The sequence below is a fragment of the Scyliorhinus torazame genome, chromosome 5, assembly GCF_047496885.1.
Source record: "Scyliorhinus torazame isolate Kashiwa2021f chromosome 5, sScyTor2.1, whole genome shotgun sequence".
NCBI classification, from domain to species: domain Eukaryota; kingdom Metazoa; phylum Chordata; class Chondrichthyes; order Carcharhiniformes; family Scyliorhinidae; genus Scyliorhinus; species Scyliorhinus torazame.
Genome location: NC_092711.1, coordinates 194,450,310 through 194,475,320, shown reverse-complemented (window position 1 = coordinate 194,475,320; position 25,011 = coordinate 194,450,310). Strand labels below are relative to the sequence as shown.

Below are 25,011 nucleotides of genomic sequence, written 5' to 3'. Positions count from 1 at the left end.
GGAAGATATGGAAAGATTAAGGAAGGTCAAGTGAGAGGGGAAAACGAGAGACACAAAAAGAGAGAGTGGGAGGCAGATTTGGGGCGCGATCTAACAGTCTTGTTGCGCCTGACGCGGACTCTTGCGAGTCGGCTAGATTTGCTCCATTTCTTTAACGATTTTGCCCCTTTTTTTTACCCCTTTTAAAGAAAGATATTTGATCACCATAAACTCTCACAGAAACGTACATACGTTCCCCTGATTGTTCAGAGAATACCCCTATCAGGCCAGCTAACAAATTAGCAACCTCAGATATACAAAGTATCTCCTCCCTCTCTGAGTTTCCCCCGCTGGACATCAACCTGTTGACATGTGTTTCTTGAACAATGGCATATTTTCAACCCCAAATTAATCAAGCAGACTTTAGAAAGTAACTCAGGAGGGAGAATAGCCAAAAATTCCGTGTCCTTCAATTTTTCCTGAAACAGATTCCTCAGAGTAGAGAAACACGTTTCATATTCAATTGTTGTTGCAGTACAATATTTTAAAGTAAGAAATCTATCAACACTCCCTCTCACTTGACATGCTCTCTATCACTATCCTTCTCTTTTTTTGTCTCTCCAAATCTCTCCTTCTGCCTCTCTCTGTCACAGATTATGCCTTTCTCCCTGTTCTGAACTCTCCCCTCTCTTGCTTTGTATTCCTCTCTCCCTGCCTCCCCTCTCTCACTCTACCTCTCTCTCTCTCCCTGTCTCCCTGCCTCACTTTGCTTCTTCTTATCTCCCTGTCTCTCCTCTCCCACTCTGGCTCTTCCTCTCTCCCCCACTCACCATTTATCCTTCACTTGGATTAATTAGTTTGCTGGATTACTCTCAGTTATTGGTCTGTGCCAACAGTTGTTTGATGCTCGAGACTGCAATACAGTGGAAGAAATGTTCACCTACATCTGCAATCACATCAAGTATTCAACGAACAAGGGAAATATCAGGTAACAGTTCCCTCTTCTTCATACCCAGTGTCGGCATCAAGCACTCCCAGGACAGTATAGTGCAGAGCTTCCTTTGCATTACCCTGACAGTGTAAACACCTGCCCCCATTTTATACTGAGTGTCGGCATCAAGCACTCCCAGACCGCATACAGTATAGATCTCCCTCTACATTAAGACATAGGAGCAGAATTAGGTCACTTGGCCCATCGAGTCTGCTCCACCATTCAATCATGGCTGATAGGTTTCTCCTCCCCATTCTCCTGCCTTCTCCCCATAACCCCTAATCTCCTTATTAATCAAGAACCTATCTAACTCTGTCTTAAAGACACAGTGATGTGGCCTCCACAGCCTTCTGTGGTAAAGAGTTCCACAGATTCACCACCCTCTGGCTGAAGAAATTCCCCCTCATCCCTGTTTTAAAGGTTGAAGTTGTAACCTCAGGTTCTAGTTTTTCCTACAAGTAGAAACATCCTCTCCACGTCCACTCCATCCAGGCTTTTCAGAATCCTGTAAGTTTCAATAAGATCCTCCCTCATCCTTCTAAACTCCACCGGGTACAGACCCAGAGTCATCAACCGCTCCTCATATGACAAGCATATTGCTTGGACAGTGTAACCCCCCTGCCCCCACTTTCCACATAGCATCCCAGGACAGCTCCCCCTACATTACCCTGACAGAGTAACCCTCCCCACTCCATACCCAGTGTCAGTACTGAGCACTCCCAGGTCAGGAAGAATATAGAGCTCCCTCTCTGCTCTCTTTGCTGCATGTTGGTGTTTCCTACATTTAACTCTCTCCCCTGCAGATCTGCCATCACAATCTTCCCTCAGAGGTCAGATGGGAACAAGGACTTCCGTGTGTGGAATAGTCAATTTTTTCGCTATGCTGGCTTCACTCTGGAAGATGGAACAGTTCTGGGAGATGGTGCGAGTGTTGATTTCACGGAGGTACGAGCCTTTCATATAATTCAATTCCCGTGCTGCCTTGTTGCAAAGATTAAAATACACCCCCTTGTAACGTACTTCAAATATGTTCAGAATGATGAGGAGCTCCAGTTCAGGCAGTAGTTGCAGAGAAACTGCACATCAGGCCTAGGCATTGATGCACGATCAATTACTGCAAAGCCGAGGTTAAAGCATAACTGAAGGCTTTAATAGACTAGAACTGTTCCCCAGCAGCTCAGGTACAGAATGAGGGCTGCTGGGATGGCACCGACTCTTATACCCCGCCTATCAGGGTGGAGCTACATACTATACAGCCAATGGTAAACCCCCAGGTTTAACCAATGGGCTTCAGCCTCTCAGGTGCTGCAATACCTGATAATACCACATTCACCCCCTGTTAAAAAAGAGTCCGGCGGGGGTGGTGGCCAGCGGCTACAACTGTATTCAACATGGTATGATCAGATATGGAGATACCGTGATACCTCCTTACAGTGTTTAGAGGATATTTACAGTCATGGCAGATATATACAGTCAGTGTTTATTATTTACAGTTACAGATCGGTTAAGGTGAGGAAATCAGTCGGTCGGGTGCCCTGGCCGTCCTCTGGGATTGTCTGGGCCTCGGTGGTGATTCCGGTGGGGGTCCAGGCATCTGTGATTCCGGGAGCGTGGCTTCGGCCTCCATGGCAGCTTCGGCACCCCGAGACGGCGCTAGTGGGGAAAACGGTTGACCGGGGAGGGGGGCACCTGCAGGGGGCGTCGGTGGGTGGGAGGGCCCAGGCAGGAGCAGCGGGAGGACTGACCCTCCTGTGAGGTGGTCCGGAGGCGGGTGGTGGTTGGGGTGCGCATGGGGTTCCGGCGGGCGCCAGGTCCCGTAGGTAGAACGTATCTTGTCAGCCGTCAGGGAACGCCACGTAGGCGTACTGGGGGTTAGCGTGCAGCAGATGGACCCTCTCGAACAACGGGTCCGACTTGTGCGCCCGCACGTGTTTTCAGAGCAGGATGGGTACGGGTGTCACTAGCCAGGTCAGGAGCGCGGTCCCGGAGGAGGACCTGAGGAAGAGTTTTTCGAGGAGGTCACTAAGGTGATTGATGCAGGTAGGGCAGTAGATGTTGTCTATATGGACTTCAGTAAGGCCTTTGACAAGGTCCCTCATGGTAGACTAGTACAAAAGGTGAAGTCACACGGGATCAGGGGTGAACTGGCAAGGTGGATACAGAACTGGCTAGGCCATAGAAGGCAGAGGGTAGCAATGGAGGGATGCTTTTCTAATTGGAGGGCTGTGACCAGTGGTGTTCCACAGGGATCAGTGCTGGGACCTTTGCTCTTTGTAGTATATATAAATGATTTGGAGGAAAATGTAACTGGTCTGATTAGTAAGTTTGCAGACGACACAAAGGTTGGTGGAATTGCGGATAGCGATGAGGACTGTCTGAGGATACAGCAGGATTTAGATTGTCTGGAGACTTGGGCGGAGAGATGGCAGATGGAGTTTAACCTGGACAAATGTGAGGTAATGCATTTTGGAAGGGCTAATGCAGGTAGGGAATATACAGTGAATGGTAGAACCCTCAAGAGTATTGAAAGTCAAAGAGATCTAGGAGTACAGGTCCACAGATCACTGAAAGGGGCTACACAGGTGGAGAAGGTAGTCAAGAAGGCATACGGCATGCTTGCCTTCATTGGCCGGGGCATTGAGTATAAGAATTGGCAAGTCATGTTGCAGCTGTATAGAACCTTAGTTAGGCCACACTTGGAGTATAGTGTTCAATTCTGGTCGCCACACTACCAGAAGGATGTGGAGGCTTTAGAGAGGGTGCAGAAGAGATTTACCAGAATGTTGCCTGGTATGGAGGGCATAAGCTATGAGGAGCGATTGAATAAACTCGGTTTGTTCTCACTGGAACGAAGGAGGTTGAGGGGCGACCTGATAGAGGTATACAAAATTATGAGGGGCATAGACAGAGTGGATAGTCAGAGGCTTTTCCCCAGGGTAGAGGGGTCAATTACTAGGGGGCATAGGTTTAAGGTGAGAGGGGCAAAGTTTAGAGTAGATGTACGAGGCAAGTTTTTTACGCAGAGGGTAGTGGGTGCCTGGAACTCACTACCGGAGGAGGTAGTGGAGGCAGGGACGATAGGGACATTTAAGGGGCATCTTGACAAATATATGAATAGGATGGGAATAGAAGGATACGGACCCAGGAAGTGTAGAAGATTGTAGTTTAGTCGGGCAGTATGGTCGGCACGGGCTTGGAGGGCCGAAGGGCCTGTTCCTGTGCTGTACATTTCTTTGTTCTTTGTTCTTTGTTCTAAGACAAGGAGACATTCATGAGGTGGCTGATTGATGGTCATGCAGAGCAATGACCGGATGGAGTGGAGGGCCTCCTGGAGGACTTCTTGCCAGCGGGAGACTGGGAGGTTCCTGGACCGTAGGGCCAGTAGGACGGTCTTCCAGACCGTTCCGTTCTCCCTCTATACCTGCCCGTTTCCCCGGGGGTTGTAACGGGTCGTCCTGCTTGAGGCGATGCTCTTGCTGAGCAGGAATTGATGCAGTTCGTCGCTCATAAAGGAGGACCCCCTCTCACTGTGTATGTAAGCGGGGAACCCGAACAGTGCAAAGATACCATGGAGGGCCTTGATGACGGTGGTTGCGGTCATGTCGGGGCAGGGGATGGCGAAGGGGAACCGGGAGTACTCGTCAATCATGTTCAGGAAATACGTGTTGCGGTTGGTGGAGGGGAAGGGGCCTTTGAAGTTCATGCTGAGGCGTTCAAAGGGACGGGAAGCCTTTATCAGGTGCGCCCTCTCTGGCCGGTAGAAGTGCGGTTTGCACTCCGCGCAGATTTAGCAGTCCCTGGTGGCTGTCCTGACCTCCTCGATGGAGTAGGGCAGGTTGCGGGTCTTAACAAAATGGAAAAAGCGAGTGACCCCGGGGTGGCAGAGGTCCTTGTGAAGGGCTCGGAGGCGGTCCACTTGTGCAGTAGCACATGTGCCACGGGACAGGGAGTCAGGAGGCTCGTTTAGCTTCCCGGGACGCTACAAGATCTCATAGTTGTAGTCGGAGAGTTCTATCCTCCGCAAGATCTTGTTGTTTTTTATCTTGCCCCGCTGTGCATTATCGAACATGAACACCACCGACCGTTGGTCAGTGAGGAGAGTGAATCTCCTGCCGGCCAGGTAATGCCTCCAGTGTCGAACAGCTTCTACTTTGGCTTGGGCCTCCTTTTCGACTGAGGAGTGGCGGATTTCGTAAGCATGGAGGGTACGGGAGGCTATGGGTCTGCCCGCTTGGTTGAGGGTGGCCACCAGAGCTACGTCGGATGCATCGCTCTCGACCTGGAAGGGGAGGGACTCGTCGATGGCGCGCATCGTGGCCTTTGATGCGGCAGAAGGCCTGGTGGGCCTCCATCGACAGGGGGAAGGTTGTGGACTGGATCAGGGGACGGGCTTTGCCTGCGTAGTTAGGGACCCACTGGGCGTAGTAACTAAAAAACCCGAGGCAGCGCTTCAGGGCCTTGGGGCAGTGAGGGAGGGGGAAGTCCATGAGAGGGCGCATGCATTCAAGGTCGGGGCCTATACCTCCAGTTCGCACTACGTAGCCGAGAATGGCGAGAAGGTCGGTGCTAAATACGCATTTATCCTTATTGCACGTAAGGATTTTAGCGGTCTGGAGAAATTTTCGGAGGTTGGTGTCATGGTCCTGCTGGTCATGGCCACAGATGGTGACATTATCGAGATACGGAAACGTTGCGCGCAAGCCGTACCGGTCAACCATTCGGTCCATCTCGCAGTGGAAGATCGAGACCCCGTTAGTGACACCGAAGGGAACCCTTAAAAATTATAGGGCCGCCCATCTGCTTCGAAGGCAGTGTATTTATGGTCACTCGTGCAGAGGGGTAGCTGGTGGTAGGCGGACTTGAGACCCGCCGTGGAGAAGACCTTATAATGCGCGATCCTGTTTACCAGGTCGGATATGCGGGGGAGAGGGTACGCGTCCAGCTGCGTAAACCTGTTGATGGTCTGACTGTAATCAATGACCATCCTATGTTTCTCCCCGGTCTTTGCCACCATTACTTGGGCTCTCCAGGACTGTTGCTCACTTCAATGACTCCTTCCCTTAGTAGCCTTTGGACCTCCGACCTAATGATGGTCCGGTCCTGGGCACTGTACCGTCTGCTCCTGGTGGCGACGGGTTTGCAATCCGGGGTGAGGTCCGCAAACAAGGAAGGCGGGTCGACCTTAAGGGTCGCGAGGCCGCAGACAGTAAGGGGGGGTGCCGAATTTGAAAGTCAGACTTTGATGGATACATTGGAAGTCCAACCCCAGGAGTGTAGCCGCGCAGAGGTGCGGCAGGACATAAAGGCGGAAATTGTTGAACTTCCTTCCTTGGACTGTGAGGTTTGCTAGGCAGAACCCCTTTATCTCCACTGAGTGGGAACCGGAGGCCAGGGAGATTCTTTGATTTACAGGGTGGGTAAAAAGTGAACAGCACTTTACCGTGTCGGGGTGTATAAAGCTCTCCGTACTCCCAGAGTCGATCAGGCAGGACGTCTCGTGGCCATTGGTGAAGACTGTCATCGTTGCTGTTGAGAGTGTTCGATAGAAGATAGAAGAATACAGCTCAGTACAGGCCCTTCAGCCCTCAATGTTGCACCGAAACAAAAGCCATCTAACCTACACTATGACATTATCATCCATATGTTTATCCAATAAACTTTTAAATGCCCTCAATGTTGGCGAGTTCACTACTGTAGCAGGTAGGGCATTCCATGGCCTCACTGCTTTTTGCGTAAAGAACCTACCTCTGACCTCTGTCCTATATCTATTACCCCTCAGTTTAAAGCTATGTCCCCTCGTGCCAGCCATTTCCATCCGCGGGAGAAGGCTCTCACTGTCCACCCTATCCAACAGCCTGATCATTTTGTATGCCTCTATTAAGTCTCCTCTTAACCTTCTTCTCTCCAACGAAAACAACCTCAAGTTCATCAGCCTTTCCTCATAAGATTTTCCCTCCATACCAGGCAACATCCTGGTAAATCTCCTCTGCACCCGCTCCAAAGCCTCCACGTCCTTCCTATAATGTGGTGACCAGAACTGTATGCAATACCCCAAATGCGGCCGTACCAGAGTTCTGTACAGCTGCAACATGACCTCCTGACTCCGGAACTCAATCCCTCTACCAATAAAGGCCAACACTCCATAGGCCTTCTTCACAACCCTATCAACCTGGGTGGCAACTTTCAGGCATCTATGTACATGGACACCTAGATCCCTCTGCTCATCCACATTTTCAAGAACTTTTCCATTAGCCAAATATTCCGCATTCCTGTTATTCCTTCCAAAGTGAATCACCTCACACTTCTCTACATTAAACTCCATTTGCCACCTCGCAGCCCAGCTCTGCAGCTTATCTATATCCCTCTGTAACCTGCTACATCCTTCCACACTATCGACAACACCACCGACTTTAGTATCGTCTGCAAATTTACTCACCCACCCTTCTGCGCCTTCCTATAGGTCATTGATAAAAATGACAAACAGCAACGGCCCCAGAACAGATCCTTGTGGTACGCCACTTGTAACTGAACTCCATTCTGAACATTTCCCATCAACCACCACCCTCTGTCTTCTTTCAGCTAGCCAATTTCTGATCCACATCTCTAAATCACCCTCAATCCCCAGCCTCCGTATTTTCTGCAATAGCCTACCGTGGGGAACCTTATCAAACACTTTGCTGAAATCCATATACACCACATCAACTGCTCTACCCTCGTCTACCTGTTCAGTCACCTTCTCAAAGAACTCAATAAGGTTTGTGAGGCATGACCTACCCTTCACAAAGCCATGCTGACTATCCCTGATCATATTATTCCTATCTAGATGATTATAAATCTTGTCTCTTATAATCCCCTCCAAGACTTTACCCACTACAGACGTGAGGCTCACCGGTTGCCGGGGTTGTCTCTACTCCCCTTTTTGAACAAAGGGACCACATTTGCTATCCTCCAGTCCTCTGGCACTATTCCTGTTGCCAATGATGACAGAAAAATCAAAGCCAAAGGTCCAGCAATCTCTTCCCTGGCCTCCCAGAGAATCCTAGGATAAATCCCATCAGGTCCCGGGGACTTATCTATTTTCAGCCTGTCCAGAATTGCCAACACCTCTTCCCTACGTACCTCAATGCCATCTATTCTATTAGCCTGGGGCTCAGCATTCTCCTCCACAACATTATCTTTTTCCTGAGTGAATACTGACGAAAAATATTAATTTAGTATCTCGCCTATCTCTTCAGACTCCACACACAACTTCCCATCCCTGTCCTTGACTGGTCCTACTCTTTCCCTAGTCATTCGCTTATTCCTGACATACCGATAGAAAGCTTTTGGGTTTTCCATGATCCTACCTGCCAAATACTTCTCATGTCCCCTCCTTGCTCGTCTTAGCTCTCTCTTTAGATTCTTCCTCGCTACCTTGGAACTATCCATCGCCCCAACTGAAACTTCACACCTCATCAGCACGGTAGCCTTGTGGATAGCACAATTGCTTCACAGCTCCAGGGTCCCAGGTTCGATTCCGGCTTGGGTCACTGTCTGTGCGGAGTCTGTACATCCTCCCCGTGTGTGCGTGGGTTTCCTCCGGGTGTTCCGGTTTCCTCCCACAGTCCAAAGTGTGCAGGTTAGGTGGATTGGCCATGATAAATTGCCCTTAGTGTCCAAAATTGCCCTTAGTGTTGGGTGGGGTTACTGATTTATGGGGATAGGGTGGCGGTGTTGACCTTGGGTAGGGTGTTCTTTCCAAGAGCCGGTGCAGACTCGATGGGCCGAATGGCCTCCTTCTGCACTGTAAATTCTATGAAATCTATGAAATCTTCACATAGGCCTCCTTCTTCCTCTTAACAAGAGATTCCACTTCTTTGGTAAACCATGGTTCCCTCGCTCGACGCCTTCCTCCCTGCCTGACCGGTACATACTTATCAAGAACACGCAGTAGCTGATCCTTGAACAAGCTCCACTTATCCAGTGTGCCCAACACTTGCAGCCTACTTCTCCACCTTATCCCCCCCAAGTCACGTCTAATGGCATCATAATTGCCCTTCCCCCAGCTATAACTCTTGCCCTGTGGTGTATACTTATCCCTTTCCATCATTAACGTAAACGTCACCGAATTGTGGTCACTGTCCCCAAAGTGCTCTCCTACCTCCAAATCTAACACCTGGCCTGGTTCATTACCCAAAACCAAATCCAACGTGGCCTCGCCTCTTGTTGGCCTGTCAACATATTGTGTCAGGAAACCCTCCTGCACACACTGTACAAAAAACGACCCATCTAATGTACTCGAACTATATCTTTTCCAGTCAATATTTGGGAAGTTAAAGTCTCCCATAATAACTACCCTGTTACTTTCGCTCTTATCCAGGATCATCCTCGCCATCCTTTCCTCTACATCCCTAGAACTATTTGGAGGCCTATAGAAGACTCCCAACAGTGTGACCTCTCCTTTCATGTTTCTAACCTCAGCCCATACTACCTCGGAAGATGAGTCCCCATCTAGCATCCTCTCGGCCACCGTAATACTGCTCTTGACTAGCAGCGCCACACCTCCCCCTCTTTTGCCTCCTTCTCTGAGCTTACTAAAACACTGAAACCCCGGAACCTGCAACATCCATTCCTGTCCCTGCTCTATCCATGTCTCCGAAATGACCACAACATCGATGCCGAGGTCCATAGTCACCGAGGCCAGACGCAGTAGCTGTGAATTTTGATCGGGCAGAGTATAGTTGGCCGGGCTGGGGTCCTGGGGCCCCATCCAAGATGGCGTCTCCCATGGGTCGCACATGGTGGTCGGAGATGGACAGAATGGCGGCTCCCATCCGTCCAGCGCGGTGTCCGGGGAACAAGATGGTGGCGCCCGTGGGCTGCACGTGGCCCTAGGATACGGGGGTGGCAGTGACTGCTGGCTGTCTGGGGCCCGAGGGGACGTTCACTGTGGCAGCCCGGAGTCGCCGCTGGAGACCGCGGCCACTGCTCGTGCCTGCCAGACCCCCACAAAATGGCCCTCCTTGCCGCACCCTTTGCAGGTGGATGTGCGGGCCGGGCAGCGCTGGCGGGGGTGCTTTTCTTGCCCACAGAAGAAACAGCGGGGCCCGTCGGAGTTAGCGGGCCGCCTTACAGCGCAGGCCTGCGGGGACAGGTGGAAGGTCTGTGGGGCTGCTGCTGCGGGATTCCACGCTGCCCAGTGGGCCGCCGCGCGGTCGGGCACGTAGGATTGTGTGTTCCTGGAGGCAACGTCCATGGACCCTGCCAGGGCCCGTGCCTCCCTAAGTCCCAGGGTGTCTTTCTCTAAAAGACGCTGGCGGATCTCTGAGGAGCTCATACCTGCTATGAAGGCATCCCGGATTAGGAGTTCCGTGTGGTCGCTCGCTGAAACTTGTGGGCAGCCACAGCTTCTGCCCAGCACCAGTAGCGCGCGGTAGAACCCCTCCAACGATTCCCCGGGGCTTTGTCGTCTCGTTGCAAGCAGGTGACGTGCGTAGACCTGATTTACCGGGCGGATATAATGTCCTTTTAAAAGTTCGATTGCTGCATCAAAGTCTTCCGCCTCCTTGATGAGGGTGTAGATCCCAGGGCTTACCCTTGAGTGCAGGAGATGCAGTTTCTGCTCCCCCGTGGGTGTGCCGCCAGCCGTCTCAAGGTATCCTTTGAAACACGCCAGCCAGTGTTTGAAAATCGCCGCTGAGTTCGCCACGTGGGGACTGAGTTGCAGACACTCCGGCTTGATTCGGAGATCCATCTTCTCTGTTTAAGTGTAGTCTATTAAATTGATGCACGATCAATTACTGCAAAGCCAAGGTTAAAGCATAACTGAAGGTTTTAATAGACTAGAACTGTTCCCCAGCAGCTCAGAATGAGGGCTGCTGGGACGACACTGACTCTTATACCCCGCCTATCAGGGCGGAGCTACATACTATACAAAGAACAAAGAACAAAGAAATGTACAGCACAGGAACAGGCCCTTCGGCCCTCCAAGCCCATGCCGACCATGCTGCCCGACTAAACTACAATCTTTTACACTTCCTGGGTCCGTATCCCTCTATTCCCATCCTATTCATGTATTTGTCAAAATGCCCCTTAAATGTCATTATCGTCCTTGCTTCCACCACCTCCTCCGGTAGCGAGTTCCAGGCACCCACTACCCTCTGTGTAAAAAACTTGCCTCGTACATCTCCTCTAAACCTTGCCCCTCTCACCTTAAACCTATGCCCCCTAGTAATTGACCCCTCTACCCTGGGGAAAAGCCTCTGAGTATCCACTCTGTCTATGCCCCTCATAATTTTGTAGACCTCTATCAGGTCGCCCCTCAACCTCCATCGTTCCAGTGAGAACAAACCGAGTTTATTCAACCGCTCCTCATAGCTAATGCCCTCCATACCAGGCAACATTCTGGTAAATCTCTTCTGCACCCTCTCTAAAGCCTCCACATCCTTCTGGTAGTGTGGTGACCAGAATTGAACACTATACTCCAAGTGTGGCCTAACTAAGGTTCTATACAGCTGCAACATGACTTGCCAATTCTAATACTCAATGCCCCGGCCAATGAAGGCAAGCATGCCGTATGCCTTCTTGTCTACCTTCTCCACCTGTGTTGCCCTTTTCAGTGACCTGTGGACCTGTACTCCAAGATCTCTCTGACTTTCAATACTCTTGAGGGTTCTACCATTCACTGTATATTCCCTACCTGCATTAGACCTTCCAAAATGCATTACCTCACATTTGTCCGGATTAAACTCCATCTGCCATCTCACCGCCCAAGTCTCCAAACAATCTAAATCCTGCTGTATCCTCTGACAGTCCTCATCGCTATCCGCAATTCCACCAACCTTTGTGTCGTCTGCAAACTTACTAATCAGACCAGTTACATTTTACTCCAAATCATTTATAGATACTACAAACAGCAAAGGTCCCAGCACTGGTCCCTGCAGAACAACACTGGTCACAGCCCTCCAATTAGAAAAGCATCCTTCCATTGCTACTCTCTGCCTTCTATGGCCTAGCCAGTTTTGTATCCACCTTGCCAGCTCACCCCTGATCCCGTGTGACTTCACCTTTTGTACTAGTCTACCATGAGGGACCTTGTCAAAGGCCTTACTGAAGTCCATATAGACAACATCTACTGCCCTCCCTGCATCAATCATCTTTGTGACCTCCTCGAAAAACTCTATCAAGTTAGTGAGACACGACCTCCCCTTCACAAAACCATGCTGCCTATCACTAATACGTCCATTTGCTTCCAAATGGGAGTAGATCCTGTCTCGAAGAATTCTCTCCAGTAATTTCCCTACCACTAAAGTATGGCTCACCGGCCTGTAGTTCCCTGGATTATCCTTGCTACCCTTATTAAACAGAGGAATAACATTGGCTATTCTCCAGTTCTCCGAGACATCACCTGAACACAGTGAGGATCCAAAGATTTCTGTCAAGGCCTCAGCAATTTATTCTCCAGCCTCCTTCAGTATTCTGGGGTAGATCCCATCAGGCCCTGGGGACTTATCTACCTTAATATTTTTTAAGATGCCCAACACCTCGTCTTTTTGGATCTCAATGTGACCCAGGCTATCTACACACCCTTCTCCAGACTAAACATCTACCAATTCCTTCTCTTTGGTGAATACTGATGCAAAGTGTTCATTTAGTACCTTGCCCATTTCCTCTGGCTCCACACACATCCCTTGCCTATCCTTCAGTGGGCCAACCCTTTCCCTGGCTACACTCTTGCTTTTTATGTACGTGTAAAAAGCCTTGGGATTTTCCTTAACCCTATTTGACAATTACTTTCCGTGACCCCTTATAGCCCTCCTGACTCCTTGCTTAAGTTCCTTCCTACTTTCCTTATATTCCACACAGGCTTCGACTGTTCTCAGCCTTTTAGCCCTGACAAATGCCTCCTTTTTCTTTTTGACGAGGCCTACAATATCTCTTGTTATCCAAGGTTCCCGAAAATTGCCGTATTTATCCTTCTTCCTCACAGGAACATGCCGGTCCTGAATTCCTTTCAACTGACACTTGAAAGCCTCCCACATGTCAGATGTTGATTTGCCCTCAAATATCCGCCCCCAATCTATGTTCTTCAGTTCCCACCTAATATTGTTATAATTAGCCTTCCCCCAATTTAGCACATTCATCCTAGGGCCACTCTTATCCTTGTCCACCAGCACTTTAAAACTTACTGAATTGTGGTCACTGTTCCCGAAATGCTCCCCTACTGAAACTTCTAACACCTGGCCGGGCTCAACCCCCAATACCAGGTCCAGTACCGCCCCTTCCCTAGTTGGACTGTCTACATATTGTTTTAAGAAGCCCTCCTGGATGCTCCTTACAAACTCTGCCCCGTCTAAGCCCCTGGCACTAAGTGAGTCCCAGTCAATATTGGGGAAGTCTCCCATCACCACAACCCTGTTGTTTTTATCTTTTCCAAAATCTGTCTACCTACCTGCTCCTCTATCTCCCGCTGGTTGTTGGGAGGCCTGTAATAAACCTCCAACATTGTGACTGCACCCTTCTTATTCCTGATCTCTACCCATATAGCCTCACTGCCCATGAGGTGTCCTCCCGTAGTAAAGCTGTGATATCCTCCCTAACCAGTAGTGCAACTCCTTTTACATCCCCCTCTATCCCGCCTGAAACATCTAAATCCTGGAATGTTTAGCTGCCAATCCTGCCCTTCCCTCAACCAGGTCTCTGTAATGGCAACAACATCATAGTTCCAAGTACTAATCCAAGCTCTGAGTTCATCTGCCTTACCCGTAATACTTCTTGCATTAAAACATATGCACTCCAGGCCACCAGACCCGCTGTGTTCAGCAACTTCTCCCTGTCTGCTCTGCCTCAGAGCCACACTGTCCCTATTCCCTAGTTCTCCCTCAATACTCTCACCTTCTGACCTATTGCTCCCGTGCCCACCCCCCTGCCATACTACAATGGTAAACCCCCAGGTTTAACCAATGGGCTTCAGCCTCTCGGGTGCTGCAATACCTGATAATACCACAGGCATAGAATCATAAAATGGTTAGATATAGGCTTATTTCTGCTGCTTATCTGCAAGATCAACTCACCGAGTGCCACTCCCCCCACCTTCACTCCAGATCACCCAATTCCCTTTCCACAGCCACAATTGAGCCTGCTTCCATCAGGACCTCCGGTGGCGGCCATGGAGTGAGTGGTCCCACATTTGTTGGCTCCTGCTCGAGGTGCAATTGTTTGATCGTCTTTCACTCTATTTAGCGGGTGTTTGCTGGTGTGAGGTGCATGAGCACTGAGAGATAGAAGAGTTTCTTCAGTGGAGCCGGTTTATGGCTTACCAGATGAGGAGTGTGACAAGCAAGGGGCAGCAGTCTGGCCAGGAGTTTTTTTCGAAGTGCAACAGGGGGCAAGATGGCAGAGGGCTCTGGGTTGTCATTGCCTGCCCAGTGACGTACTGCTGGAATTCTAGAATACTAAGCTCCAGCAACAGAGGCTGAAGCCTCAAAGGTAGGCTTTTGAGAGAGTGGAGCAGAGGCTGGAGGTGCAGAGTTCGGTGCTCCAGAAGGCAGAGATCAGAGATGGTGCTGATGGCGGAGGGCCAGAAGCGCTGAGGGAGAATGTGGACGACCTGCAGAATCGCTTCAGGAGGCAGAGTCTCCGGATTGTGGGGCTGCTTGAATGGATTGAGCAACCGCAGGCCACAAAGTATGTGGCAAATATGTTTGAGAAGTTGGTGGGTGAGGGGGTCTTTGTCCTTCCCCCCGAGGTGGCATCGAGCGTACAATACATTGAGAAGGAGGCCGAAGGCGGGGGGAGCAGCCAAGGGCGGTGGTGGTGAGGCTGCATCGTTTCCTCGATAAGAAGGATCTGAGGTGGGCGAAGGAAATGAGCAAATCATCCGGGAAGGAAACTTGCTGAGGATCTACCAGGACTTGGGTGCGGAGTTGGCCAAGCGGTGAGCCGGTTTCAATCAGATCAAGGCTGCCATCTACAAGGAAGGAGTGAAGTTTGGGGTATTGTATCCTGCTCGTCTGTGGGTTACGCACCAAAATCGAGAATTCTGATTTGATACGCCAGAGGAGGCGAGTCAATTTATGAGACATCATGGACTGGGAGACATGTGAGGATATTGAACTTTGGAGATGACAATGTGGGAAATGTGGGTGTGTATGCCAGGCAGATTTATGTATTTACTGTGAAGGTAAGCATGCAGGTGCAGCAGGCAGTAAAGAAGGCTAATGATATGTTGGCCTTCATTGCAAGAGGTTTCGAGTATAGAAGCAGGGATGTGTTGCTGCAATTGTTCAGGGCCTTGGAGAGGGCACACTTGCAGTTTTAGTCTCCTTCTCTGAGGAAGGATGTTCTTGCACTCGAGGGAGTGCAGCAAAGGTTTACCAGACTGATTTCAGGGATGGCGGAACTGTCATATGAGGAGACATTGACTAGGTTGGGATTTTTCTAGCTGGAGTTCAGAAGAACGAGGGGGGATCTCATAGAGACTTATAAAATTCTTACAGGACTAGACAGGGTGGATGCAGGAAAGATGTTACCAATGATGAGTGTGTCACAGCCTGAGGATTCAGGGTAAACCATTTCGGACAGAGATAAGGAGACATTTCTTCACATAAAGAGTTGTGAGCCTGTGGAATTCATTACCACAGGAAGTAGTAGATGCTAAAACTTTGAATATATTCGAGAGGCGGCTGGATTTGGCACTTGGGGAGAATGGGATGAAAGGCTTTGAGGAGAAAGCAGGATTAGACTATTGAGTTGAATGATCAGCCATGTTCGTGATGAATGGCGCAGCAGGCTCGAAGGGCCAAAAGGCCTCCTCCTGATCCTATCTTCTATGTATCTATGTATCTATGTTTGGGTGCAGAGTGGGTAAATGCGTTTTACTATTCTTGGGGAATTGCAGATGAAGGGTGGCTGGGGGGAAGGAGGGTAGGTGGCCTATAGTGGGGCCACCATGCTAGCTGGTTGGCCATTTAACGGGAGCGAAGTGGGGGTCGATCTGTGGAGGGAGTGGGAGAGGGTGTAGTGGCTTTTCTTTTTCTCTGTTTATGGGGCGAGAGGGGGGATGCTGGCATGGGTGGAGTTGGTGTGGCACAGTTGGTTAAGGGGAGATGGCGGCAGGCATCTTGGGGAGGATCCAAGGGTGAGCGAGGCATGGACCTGAGGGAGCTGCTTAAAGAGGGGCTGTGGCTGATTGGAGGGGGAGGGGGCTTGTGAGCCCTTCGACCCACTTGTTTGATTACGTGGAACCTTCGGGGTTTGAATGGCCCGGTTAAAAGGTCTTGTGTTTTTTATTATAATAATAATCTTTATTATCGTCACAAGTAAGCTTACATTAACACTGCAATGAAATTACTGTGAAAATCCTCCAGTCGCCACATTCCGGCGCCTGTTCAGATACACTGAGAGAGAATTCAGAATGTCCAATTCACCCAATAGCACATCTTTGGACTGTGGGAGGAAACTGGAGCACCCGGAGGAAACCCACTCATATTCGGGGAGGAGGTGCAAACTCCACACAGACAGTGGCACAAGCCGGGAATCGAACCCGGGTTCCTGGTGCTGTGAAATAACAGTGCTATCCACTGTGTCGTGCATTTAAGCAATTCGAAGGGGGACTTTGAGTTTCTTCATGAGACGTACTTGAAGTTGGGGGATAAGACGAGGTTGAGGAAGGGCTGGGTGCAGCAGGTGTTCCATTTGGGGTTGGACATGAAGACGAGGGGGGTGATGATGTTGATCAATCAGAGGGTTGGTTTTGCGATCGGGTGTACTGTGACTGACTCGGGGGTAGGTTTGTGATGGTGAGTGGTAGCTGGAAGCCACGCCGATGGGGCTCATGAATGTATATGCCCCAAATTGGAACAAAGTGGATTTTCTGAGGCGCCTTTTAGCAAAGATTCAGGACCTGAACATGGCGGGGGGTGGGATGTAACAATATGGATATTGTATGGGAGATAAAGGGTTAACAATTTCATGTACATACTTCTTACCACCAGATGGTGATCAAGAGCAGTCGCATATATATAATCACGTGATGACCCTTGACTCAGGGAGAAGGTGTTTAGGCGTGAGATAGAGTAGTTGTGTATTTGAGAATTCTGTAGTTCAAGTTATAACATAGTTTATTTTAGCAACCTTGTAGTTAGGAATACGTTTGAATCTTATTTAAATAGTGTTAATAAATCAGCTTTGTTAATTTGCTTAGCTTGATGTTCTTCGTTAAACACTTAGGGATCCAGACAAAGAAAACAAAGAACATCACGGGGGCGGCGGGAGGGGGCGCATTTTATTACGGTGCTGGACCCTAGGTTGGACTCGTCGATCCCATGGCCCCTGAATGTTTTGGACATGGCAAAGGAACTGTTGGGGTTTATGGAACGTATGGGACCCGTGGCAGTGTGAGAGGCCAAGCGTCAGGAGTTTTCATATTTCTCAAACAGGCATTGGCTGTACTCCCGGATTAGTTTCTTTGTCTTAGACAAGGCGCTGATGGTGATTATGGTCGCGGATCATTCACTAGATTTGGGTGGACTTGTGGGTGGCGAAGGGGGATGCCCAGCAGCAGCAGTGGAGGTTAGATGTGGGGCTATTGGCAGACAGGGGTGTTTGAAAAAGAGTGAGGGTGGCCATCTGGAACTATGTGATAACAGAATAAGACTGGGGAGGTTTCCATCTCCAAACTGTGGGAAGTGTTGTATTGGGGGAGCTTATCTCAATTTGTGCGCACAGGGAGAGGGTGGAGTGGGCAGAGGTTGAGGTTGGTAGAGGCCATTCTGAGGGTGGGCCTACTAAAGGAGAGGAAGAGGCTCCAGATGGAGTTTTGGCTGGTAACCACGGGAAAGGCTGCGGGCCATGAGCAGGTTGAGGGAGGTGATGGATTGCGTGAGGTCGATGCAGGCGGAGTAGGCCCCAGATGGGTTTCCTGTTGAATTCTATAAAACGCTTGGGTTGGAGCTGGAGCCCCTGCTAGCCGAGATGTATAAATAGTCAATGGAGAGGGTGAAGCTCTCCCCCAAGTTGTCTCAGGCTTCAATATCGCTTATTTTAAAGAAGGACAAGGACATGGAGCAATGTGGATCGTACCACCCGATCTCGCTGCTGAATGTAGATGCGAAGTTGCTGGCAAAGGTGCGGGTGATGCAGATAGAGGATTGAGATAGAGGGGTGATAGGTGAGGACCAGATGGGATTTGTGAAGGGGCGACAGCTGTTGGTTAATGTATGGAGGTTATTTAATGTAATTATGATGCCCTCGGAGGGTCAAGAGGTTGAAGTGGTTGTGGCAATGGATGCGAGAAGGTTTTCGAACGTGCCGAATCGGCACATTCGTTCGAGGTCCTGGGGCGGTTCGAGTTTGGGCAGGGATTTGTGGATTGGGTCCGGCTGCTGTGGTGAGTGATCGGACTAACAAGGTCAGCTTGGAGTACTTTGGGTTACATGGCATGGGTGTCCGCTCTACCTGTTGCTATTTGCTCTGGCTGGCAATTGAGTCGTTAGCAATGGCACTTTGGAGCTCGAGGGGATGGAGGGATATTGAGTGTGCACACACGGGGCGGGGGTGGGGGTGTCGGGCACCAAGTTTCTTTATATGTGGATGATCTCCTGGTGTACATTTATTTCAGACCTGGTCGCGAGCTTCAACAGAATTATGGAGATTTTGAGGGTTTGCAGACTTGGAGGGGACATACCAGTTGCCAAAGGGAATGGGTTCAGGTATCTGCAGGTTTGGGACTTGATGAGGAAGGAGGTGCCGTCATTTCTGATGCTGCTGCCCCCGGTGCTGCAAGATAAACTCCTATCCGAGGTGAAATAGGGGAGGGCAAGGTTGCGGATATATAGGGGAACTGTTGAAGGGGGCGAGTGTGCCCATGAAGGAGGTTAGATGCAAGTGGGAGAATGAGCAGGGTAGGGTGCTGGGGCCTGGAGCATAGAGTGAAGCTTGGCAGAGGGTTAATGCGTTTGTGTTGTGCACAAGACTAAGCCTCATCCAGTTTAATGGGGGTGCACAGGACCCACATGATGGTGTTCAGGATGAGTCGGTTCTTTCTGGGGGTGGAGGATATGTGTGGGCAGTATGCGGGGGGGACTGACAAATCATGTTCATATGTTTTGGCTGTGTCCCTCTTTGAGGGAGTTTTGGACGGGATTTGCGGACGTAATGTCAAAGATTTGGGGCATGATGTGGAGATGCCGCGTTGGACTGGGGTGAGCACAGTAATAAATCTTACAACACCAGGTTAAAGTCCAACAGGTTTGTTTCGAATCACTAGCTTTCGGAGCGCTGCTCCTTCCTCAGGTGAATCACCAAAATCAAGATTTTGGGGGTGGAGGTAGCTCCAATTCCAGAGGTGACGGTGATATTTGGAGTGTCGGAGGATCCGGGAGTGCAGGAGGGGAGAGAGGCCAACATATTGGCCTTGGCCTCCCTGATACCCCAGAGATGGATTCTGTTGTGCTGGCGGGACTTGGAGCCTCCAAGGGCAGTATGGGTGAACATATTTGCATTTGGAAAAGATCAAGTTCGCCATTCGAGGTGCGGAGGAGGTGGAAGCTGTCCATCGACTTCTTTTTCCTGTTTGTGCTGGGGGGTTTAGGCAAAACTAGAAAAGGGGGGAGGGTGCGAGTGGGGATGTTTTTGGGGGGGTATGTAACTTAGAAACATAGAAAATAGGAGCAGGAGAAGGCCATACGGCCTTTTGAGCCTGCTTCACCATTCATTATGGTCATGGCTGGTCATCCAACTAAGTAGCGTAATCCAGTTTCCCCCCATGTCTTTTGCTACCCTTTACCCTAAGTGCTGTATCTAACTGCTTCTTGAAAACATGCAATGTTTTAGCCTCAGCTACTTCCTGTGGTAACAGTCTCTGGGTGAAGAAATTTCTCCTCGTCTTTGGCCTAAATGGTCTACCGCAGAGGGAGGGTGTGATCTTTTCCTGCCTCTCACTTTTATTCCCCTTTCTGTCTTGTTTTTGTCTTTGAGTCCCCCAGGTTCCATCCCCCAGTCATTTTAGTTTAAATCGTCCCAAGCCACTTTAGCAAAAATTCACACTGGGACATCAATCCTAGTCCTGCCCAGTCCAGTAACCCGTCCAGTTCCTACAGTCCCATGTCCCCAGAACCAGTCCCAATACCCCAGGAATCTGAAATCCTCCCCTCACACCAGCTCTTCAACCACGTAGTCATCCGCTGTATCCTGCTATTTCTACTTTGACTAGCACGTGGCACTGGTGGTAATCTTGAGATCACTACCTTTGAGGTCCTACTTTTCAACTTATTTCCTAACTCCTTATAATCTGTTTTTAGGACTTTGTCCATTTTTTAATCTATTTTGTCTGTACCGATGTGTACCATGACCACTCACAGCCCTTCGCCTCCAGAATGTCATGAGCTGCTCTTAGACATCCTTGAAATGAGCACCAGGGAGGTAATATGCAATCCTGGAGTCTCCCTTGTGGCCACAGAAACACCTATCTGCTCCCCTTGCAATTGAATCCCCTATAACTATTGCATTTCCACACATTTTACTCCTCCCCTGTTCAGCAGAACCAACTGTGGTGCAACAAATTTGGCTGTTGCTGCTAATCCCCTCAACAATGTTTGAAAACCAGCTGTCCCTACCAGCAAAGTAGGTTGCATGGGTGGCAAGGTGGCACTGTGGTTAGCATTACTGCCTCACAGCGCCAGGGACCCGGGTTCAAATCTTGCCTTAGATGACTGTGTGGAGTTTGCACTTTCTCCCCGTGCGTGTGTGCGTTTCCGCCGGGTGCTCCGGCTTCCTCCCACAGTCCAAAGATGTGTAGGTTAGGTGGATTGGCCATGATAAGTTGCCCCTTAGTGTTGAAATGTTAGATAGGATTAAGGAATTATGGGGATAGGGTGGGAGATTGCACCTAGGTAAGGTGCGCTTTCAGAGCAGACTCAATGGGCTGAATGGCCTCTTTCTACACTGTATGGGATTCTATTGTATGGCAATGTGTGCAACAGCACCCAAAGAGGTATATTGGGCTGGATTGTCCGCTGTCGGGATTCTCCGTTGCACCAGCAGCCCGGGGATTTCCCAATGGCATGGGGCTGCCCACAATAGGAAACCCCATTGGCCAGCTGGCGAGGTGGCGAATCCCTGGGGGGAGCGACACGCCAGAAATCTGGTACGGCGGGACGAAGAATCCCGCCCATTGTTTTTCAGGGAAATGGCCACAGGAGATTCCTACCTAGTCTTCTTGCTTTGCCTGTTGATCACTCGTTCGCTTACTGCTTGTGGAACCTTATACCTGTGGTGTGACCACCTCTCCATGCGTGCTCTCAAGAATACTCTCCACCTTGTGGACAAGTGGTTCAGGTCTGAAATGCATTTCCTGGAAGTGTGGTGAAGACAGGTTCAATCAAGGCATTCAAGAGGGAATTATAAGATTATTTGAATAGAAACAATGTTCAGGGATATGGATAAAGACAGGGGAATGGCACTAAGTCATGATGCTCATTTGGAGAGCTGGTGCAGACACAATGAGCATCATGGCCTCCTCCTGCACCGTAACAATTCCGCGACACTATGTTTGTATACAGGCACAGTCAAACTGAACAGACTAGCGGTGAGGAAGATATATTCTGAATGCACACAGCAGTTTCTAGGATTGATTTTTGACAAGTCCTGGTGCTAATTAAGATTTAGGATCTACTGAGCTTGGAAATAAAGCATGACCTTTGGTGAGCTGCTTTATTTTCTGTATGTCAAGAACTCTACTGCTTTTCTCAGTTTGTTCTCTTGTCTGTTCTGTCTCCAGCTTTGCCTGAATCTGGGTTGGAAGCCTGACAGGAGCCGATTCACAGTATTACCCTTAGTCCTACAAGCAAATGGCGAGGACCCTGAGCTCTTTGAAATCCCACCGGAACTGATCCTTGAGGTTCCCATAAGACATCCACAGTAAGTCAGATGGAGAAAATTTTATTTGCGCGGCTGATGTAAATGATTGAGTGTCGATTCCTCCCTCAGAACCTGCTGCTTGTGTAAACAAAGCCTTTGCTGCATGGAGCACGGGTTTCAACAGAAGAAAATCTCCCTTACCGCGTCCGAGTTCTGGCGCCGGCGTCAAAATCGTGGCGGTAGGGTCGCTGCCAACACCAGCCAGCGCATGTAGAGGGAGGTGGGAGACGCTGTCAGCGCCATGGGGGGTAACCCCCAGGACCAGCAGCCAGTGCCACAAGAAGGTCAATGATCTAGTCAGGGCAGCCAGGGTGGAGTACCCCCCCCACAGTGCCCATGGCACCACAGCCCCAACCCCCCCCCCCCCCTCCCCACATGTGGCATTGCCCCCCTCCCCCGCATGATCAACCCCCCCCCTCCCCAGGAGAAGTGCACCTATAACAATCGGGAGCGTGCCAGAACCGGAGGAGGTCCACCTGAATTGTGCCCCCTCACCATTCATGAAGAGAGGGCCCTGGACCTCGCAGGCGGACCCGAGGACCGGGAGGTCACAAATGCAGAGATCGGGGGCGCACCACCAAGTGAGACCCCCTTCCCCCCTGCCCTCATCCCCACTTGCCCCCTCCCCTCATCCCCCCTTCCCCCCACCCCTCATCCCCTTCCCTCCACCCCTCATCCCCCTTTTCCCCCTCCCCTCATCCACCCTGCCCTCATCCTCCCTTCCCCCTCCCCTCATCCCCCCTTCCGCCTCCCCTCACAGCCCCTTGCCCCCTCCCCTCATCCCCCCTTCCCCCCTCCCCTCATCCCCCGTCCCCCCTCCCCTCATCCCCCCTTGCCCCCTCCCCTCTTCCCCTTCCCCCTGCCTTTCCCTCCTGCCCCCTCCTCTCATCCCCCCTGCCCTCATCCCCCCTTTCCCACTCCCCTCGTCCCCCCTTTCCCCCTTCCTCCTCCCCTCATCCCCCTTCCCCCCGCCCTCATTCCCCCCCTTCCCCCCTGCCCTCATTCCCCCCTTTTCCCCTGTCCCCACCACTCCCCAGCCCCGTCTGCGTATCTAACCATGCCTGCCGTCTTGTGTATTGCAGGACCACATGCCGATGCACCCGTCCCTGCGGATGCAGACCAACCCCAGGCTGTGCCAGGGGATCGACCCGGGCCATAAGGCGTAGCTCGCCCCCATCCAGTACCAGGGCCAGCACGACATAGGGACTCATCCAGCGACGGTGGGCAGCCACACCAACTGCCCCCTGTCCCAGTCGACCCAAGATACAACGACACAGGGCACCCACAATGATGACACCGACACCCAGGACACCCACCAGGCCACACACACCCAGGACACCCGAACACAGAACACACCACCCCAGGGGACCCCGGACTTCGGCTCCGATGAGGACATCGACGGAATGCCACTGCTATCTCCTACACCCTCCACCATCGCAAAGTCTCTCACCTCGGTTGGGCACTTTAGTGATGAGGCTTCTGGTACATTAACTGGCCTGCACCACACAGCTGTCCCGGTACAGCAGGTAGAGGTAGGACCTGCCGAGGGGCCAGACGGTCAGAGGGCAGCCCGGCCCCAGCAACCAGCTGCCGCGCAGACAGGTCCCGGGTTCCTGGAGTTCCCACACCCACCCAGTGACCCGTTGCAGTCAGGGACCCTGGGACAAGTGGAGGGGGTGACGGCCAGCTTGCAGCAGGTGCAGGCGCAGGTGATGGAGTCCATCTACATGCAGGAGCAGCGAGTGGTGCCGGTCATTGCTGCCATCCAGGCCGACACCGCATGGGTGGCGTCCACGGTGGAGGCAATGGGTGCGACGGTGTTGAACATGGGCAGCAATATGCAAGGCCTGGGGCTTTCTATGCAGGCAGCGTCCATGGCCCACGCTCATGGCTGCCCTCCCACAGGCAGCCATGAGCGAGAGCCAACTGCAGATCATAGAGGTGCTCATCGCAGAGGCGCTCAACGCCATGGCTCGGTCCCAGCAGGCTATGGCTCAGTCTCAGCATGCCATCGCTGAGGGCATGGGCGCCATTGCCCAGGTGCTAGCCGGCGTTGCACGGATACAGACAAGGATGGCCAACTCCCTGAGCTCCATGGCTGCAAACTTGCAGACCCTCGTCAATACCAGGGCAGGTCTCCAGGACTGGCAGCGATACCAGGGCAGGTCTCCAGGACTGGCAGCGATACCAGGGCAGGTCTCCAGGACTGGCAGCGATACCAGGGCAGGTCTCCAGGACTGGCAGCGATACCAGGGCAGGTCTCCAGGACTGGCAGCGATACCAGGGCAGGTCTCCAGGACTGGCAGCGATACCAGGGCAGGTCTCCAGGACTGGCAGCGATACCAGGGCAGGTCTCCAGGACTGGCAGCGATACCAGGGCAGGTCTCCAGGACTGGCAGCAATACCAGGACAGGTCTCCAGGACTGGCAGCGCCAGGTGCCGGGGGTGCCTCGGCTGCTGGATCCGTTCGCATCTCCGACCCATGGAGAACCCCGGGGGCCATCGGGCACCCCGAGGGAGGAGGAGGTGCTGGGGTCCATTCCGGGTCCCCCGGCAGGGGAGGTCCCGGGACACTGTGACACCTCGGACTCCTCCCCCCCTTCCGTCCCAGGTGCATCTCGTGGGCAATGGGCAGAACAGGCTGGCAGAACGCCATCCCGGTCGCCCGAGGAGCAGCCTGGCCCATCCAGGCTGGGCCACCCCAGAAAACGGCCGCCAAAGAGGACCCTAGTCTCAGGGCAGGAATCACAGGAGTCCATCCCCAGTTCTGTTGTACAGTCTGGGGAAGCACCTAGGCGTGAGTCAGACATCGTCTAACGATGTAGAGCCCGAAGCTCATCGCAGAGCGGGTTGTCATCATCCTCCATGCCATGAAATAGACCCGCTTCCACCGGCGACCGTGTGAGCCCGACCCGCTGTGGCACAGGTGGATGTGCAATGGAGGGCTGGTGTGCATGCGGGAGGTTGTTGCTAGGTGTGGTGAGGGTGGTGGGTGATGGGCGGGGTGAGGGTGGTGGGTAGTGGGCGGGTTGAGAGTGGTGGGGTGGTGCCGTACTGTGCTGTCCATGCCCATGCTCATCGATTCCCCCCCCACTAGTCTGTGAACTGTGCGGCTTTCAGCTCTCCCGTGCCCGCTGGCCCAT

The 25,011-nt window shown here is 51.6% G+C and overlaps 1 protein-coding gene across 1 annotated transcript in view; it reads left to right on the top strand.

The window, feature by feature from the left end:
• LOC140420857 (nitric oxide synthase 1-like) overlaps nucleotides 1-25,011 on the top strand; it is a 514,337-nt gene that overhangs the window by 234,201 nt on the left and 255,125 nt on the right. The window contains exons 5-7 of the mRNA XM_072504947.1: nucleotides 876-967; nucleotides 1,774-1,915; nucleotides 21,729-21,868. Coding sequence (XP_072361048.1) covers nucleotides 876-967; nucleotides 1,774-1,915; nucleotides 21,729-21,868 — 374 coding nt within the window. The remainder of the gene's footprint in view (nucleotides 1-875; nucleotides 968-1,773; nucleotides 1,916-21,728; nucleotides 21,869-25,011) is intronic.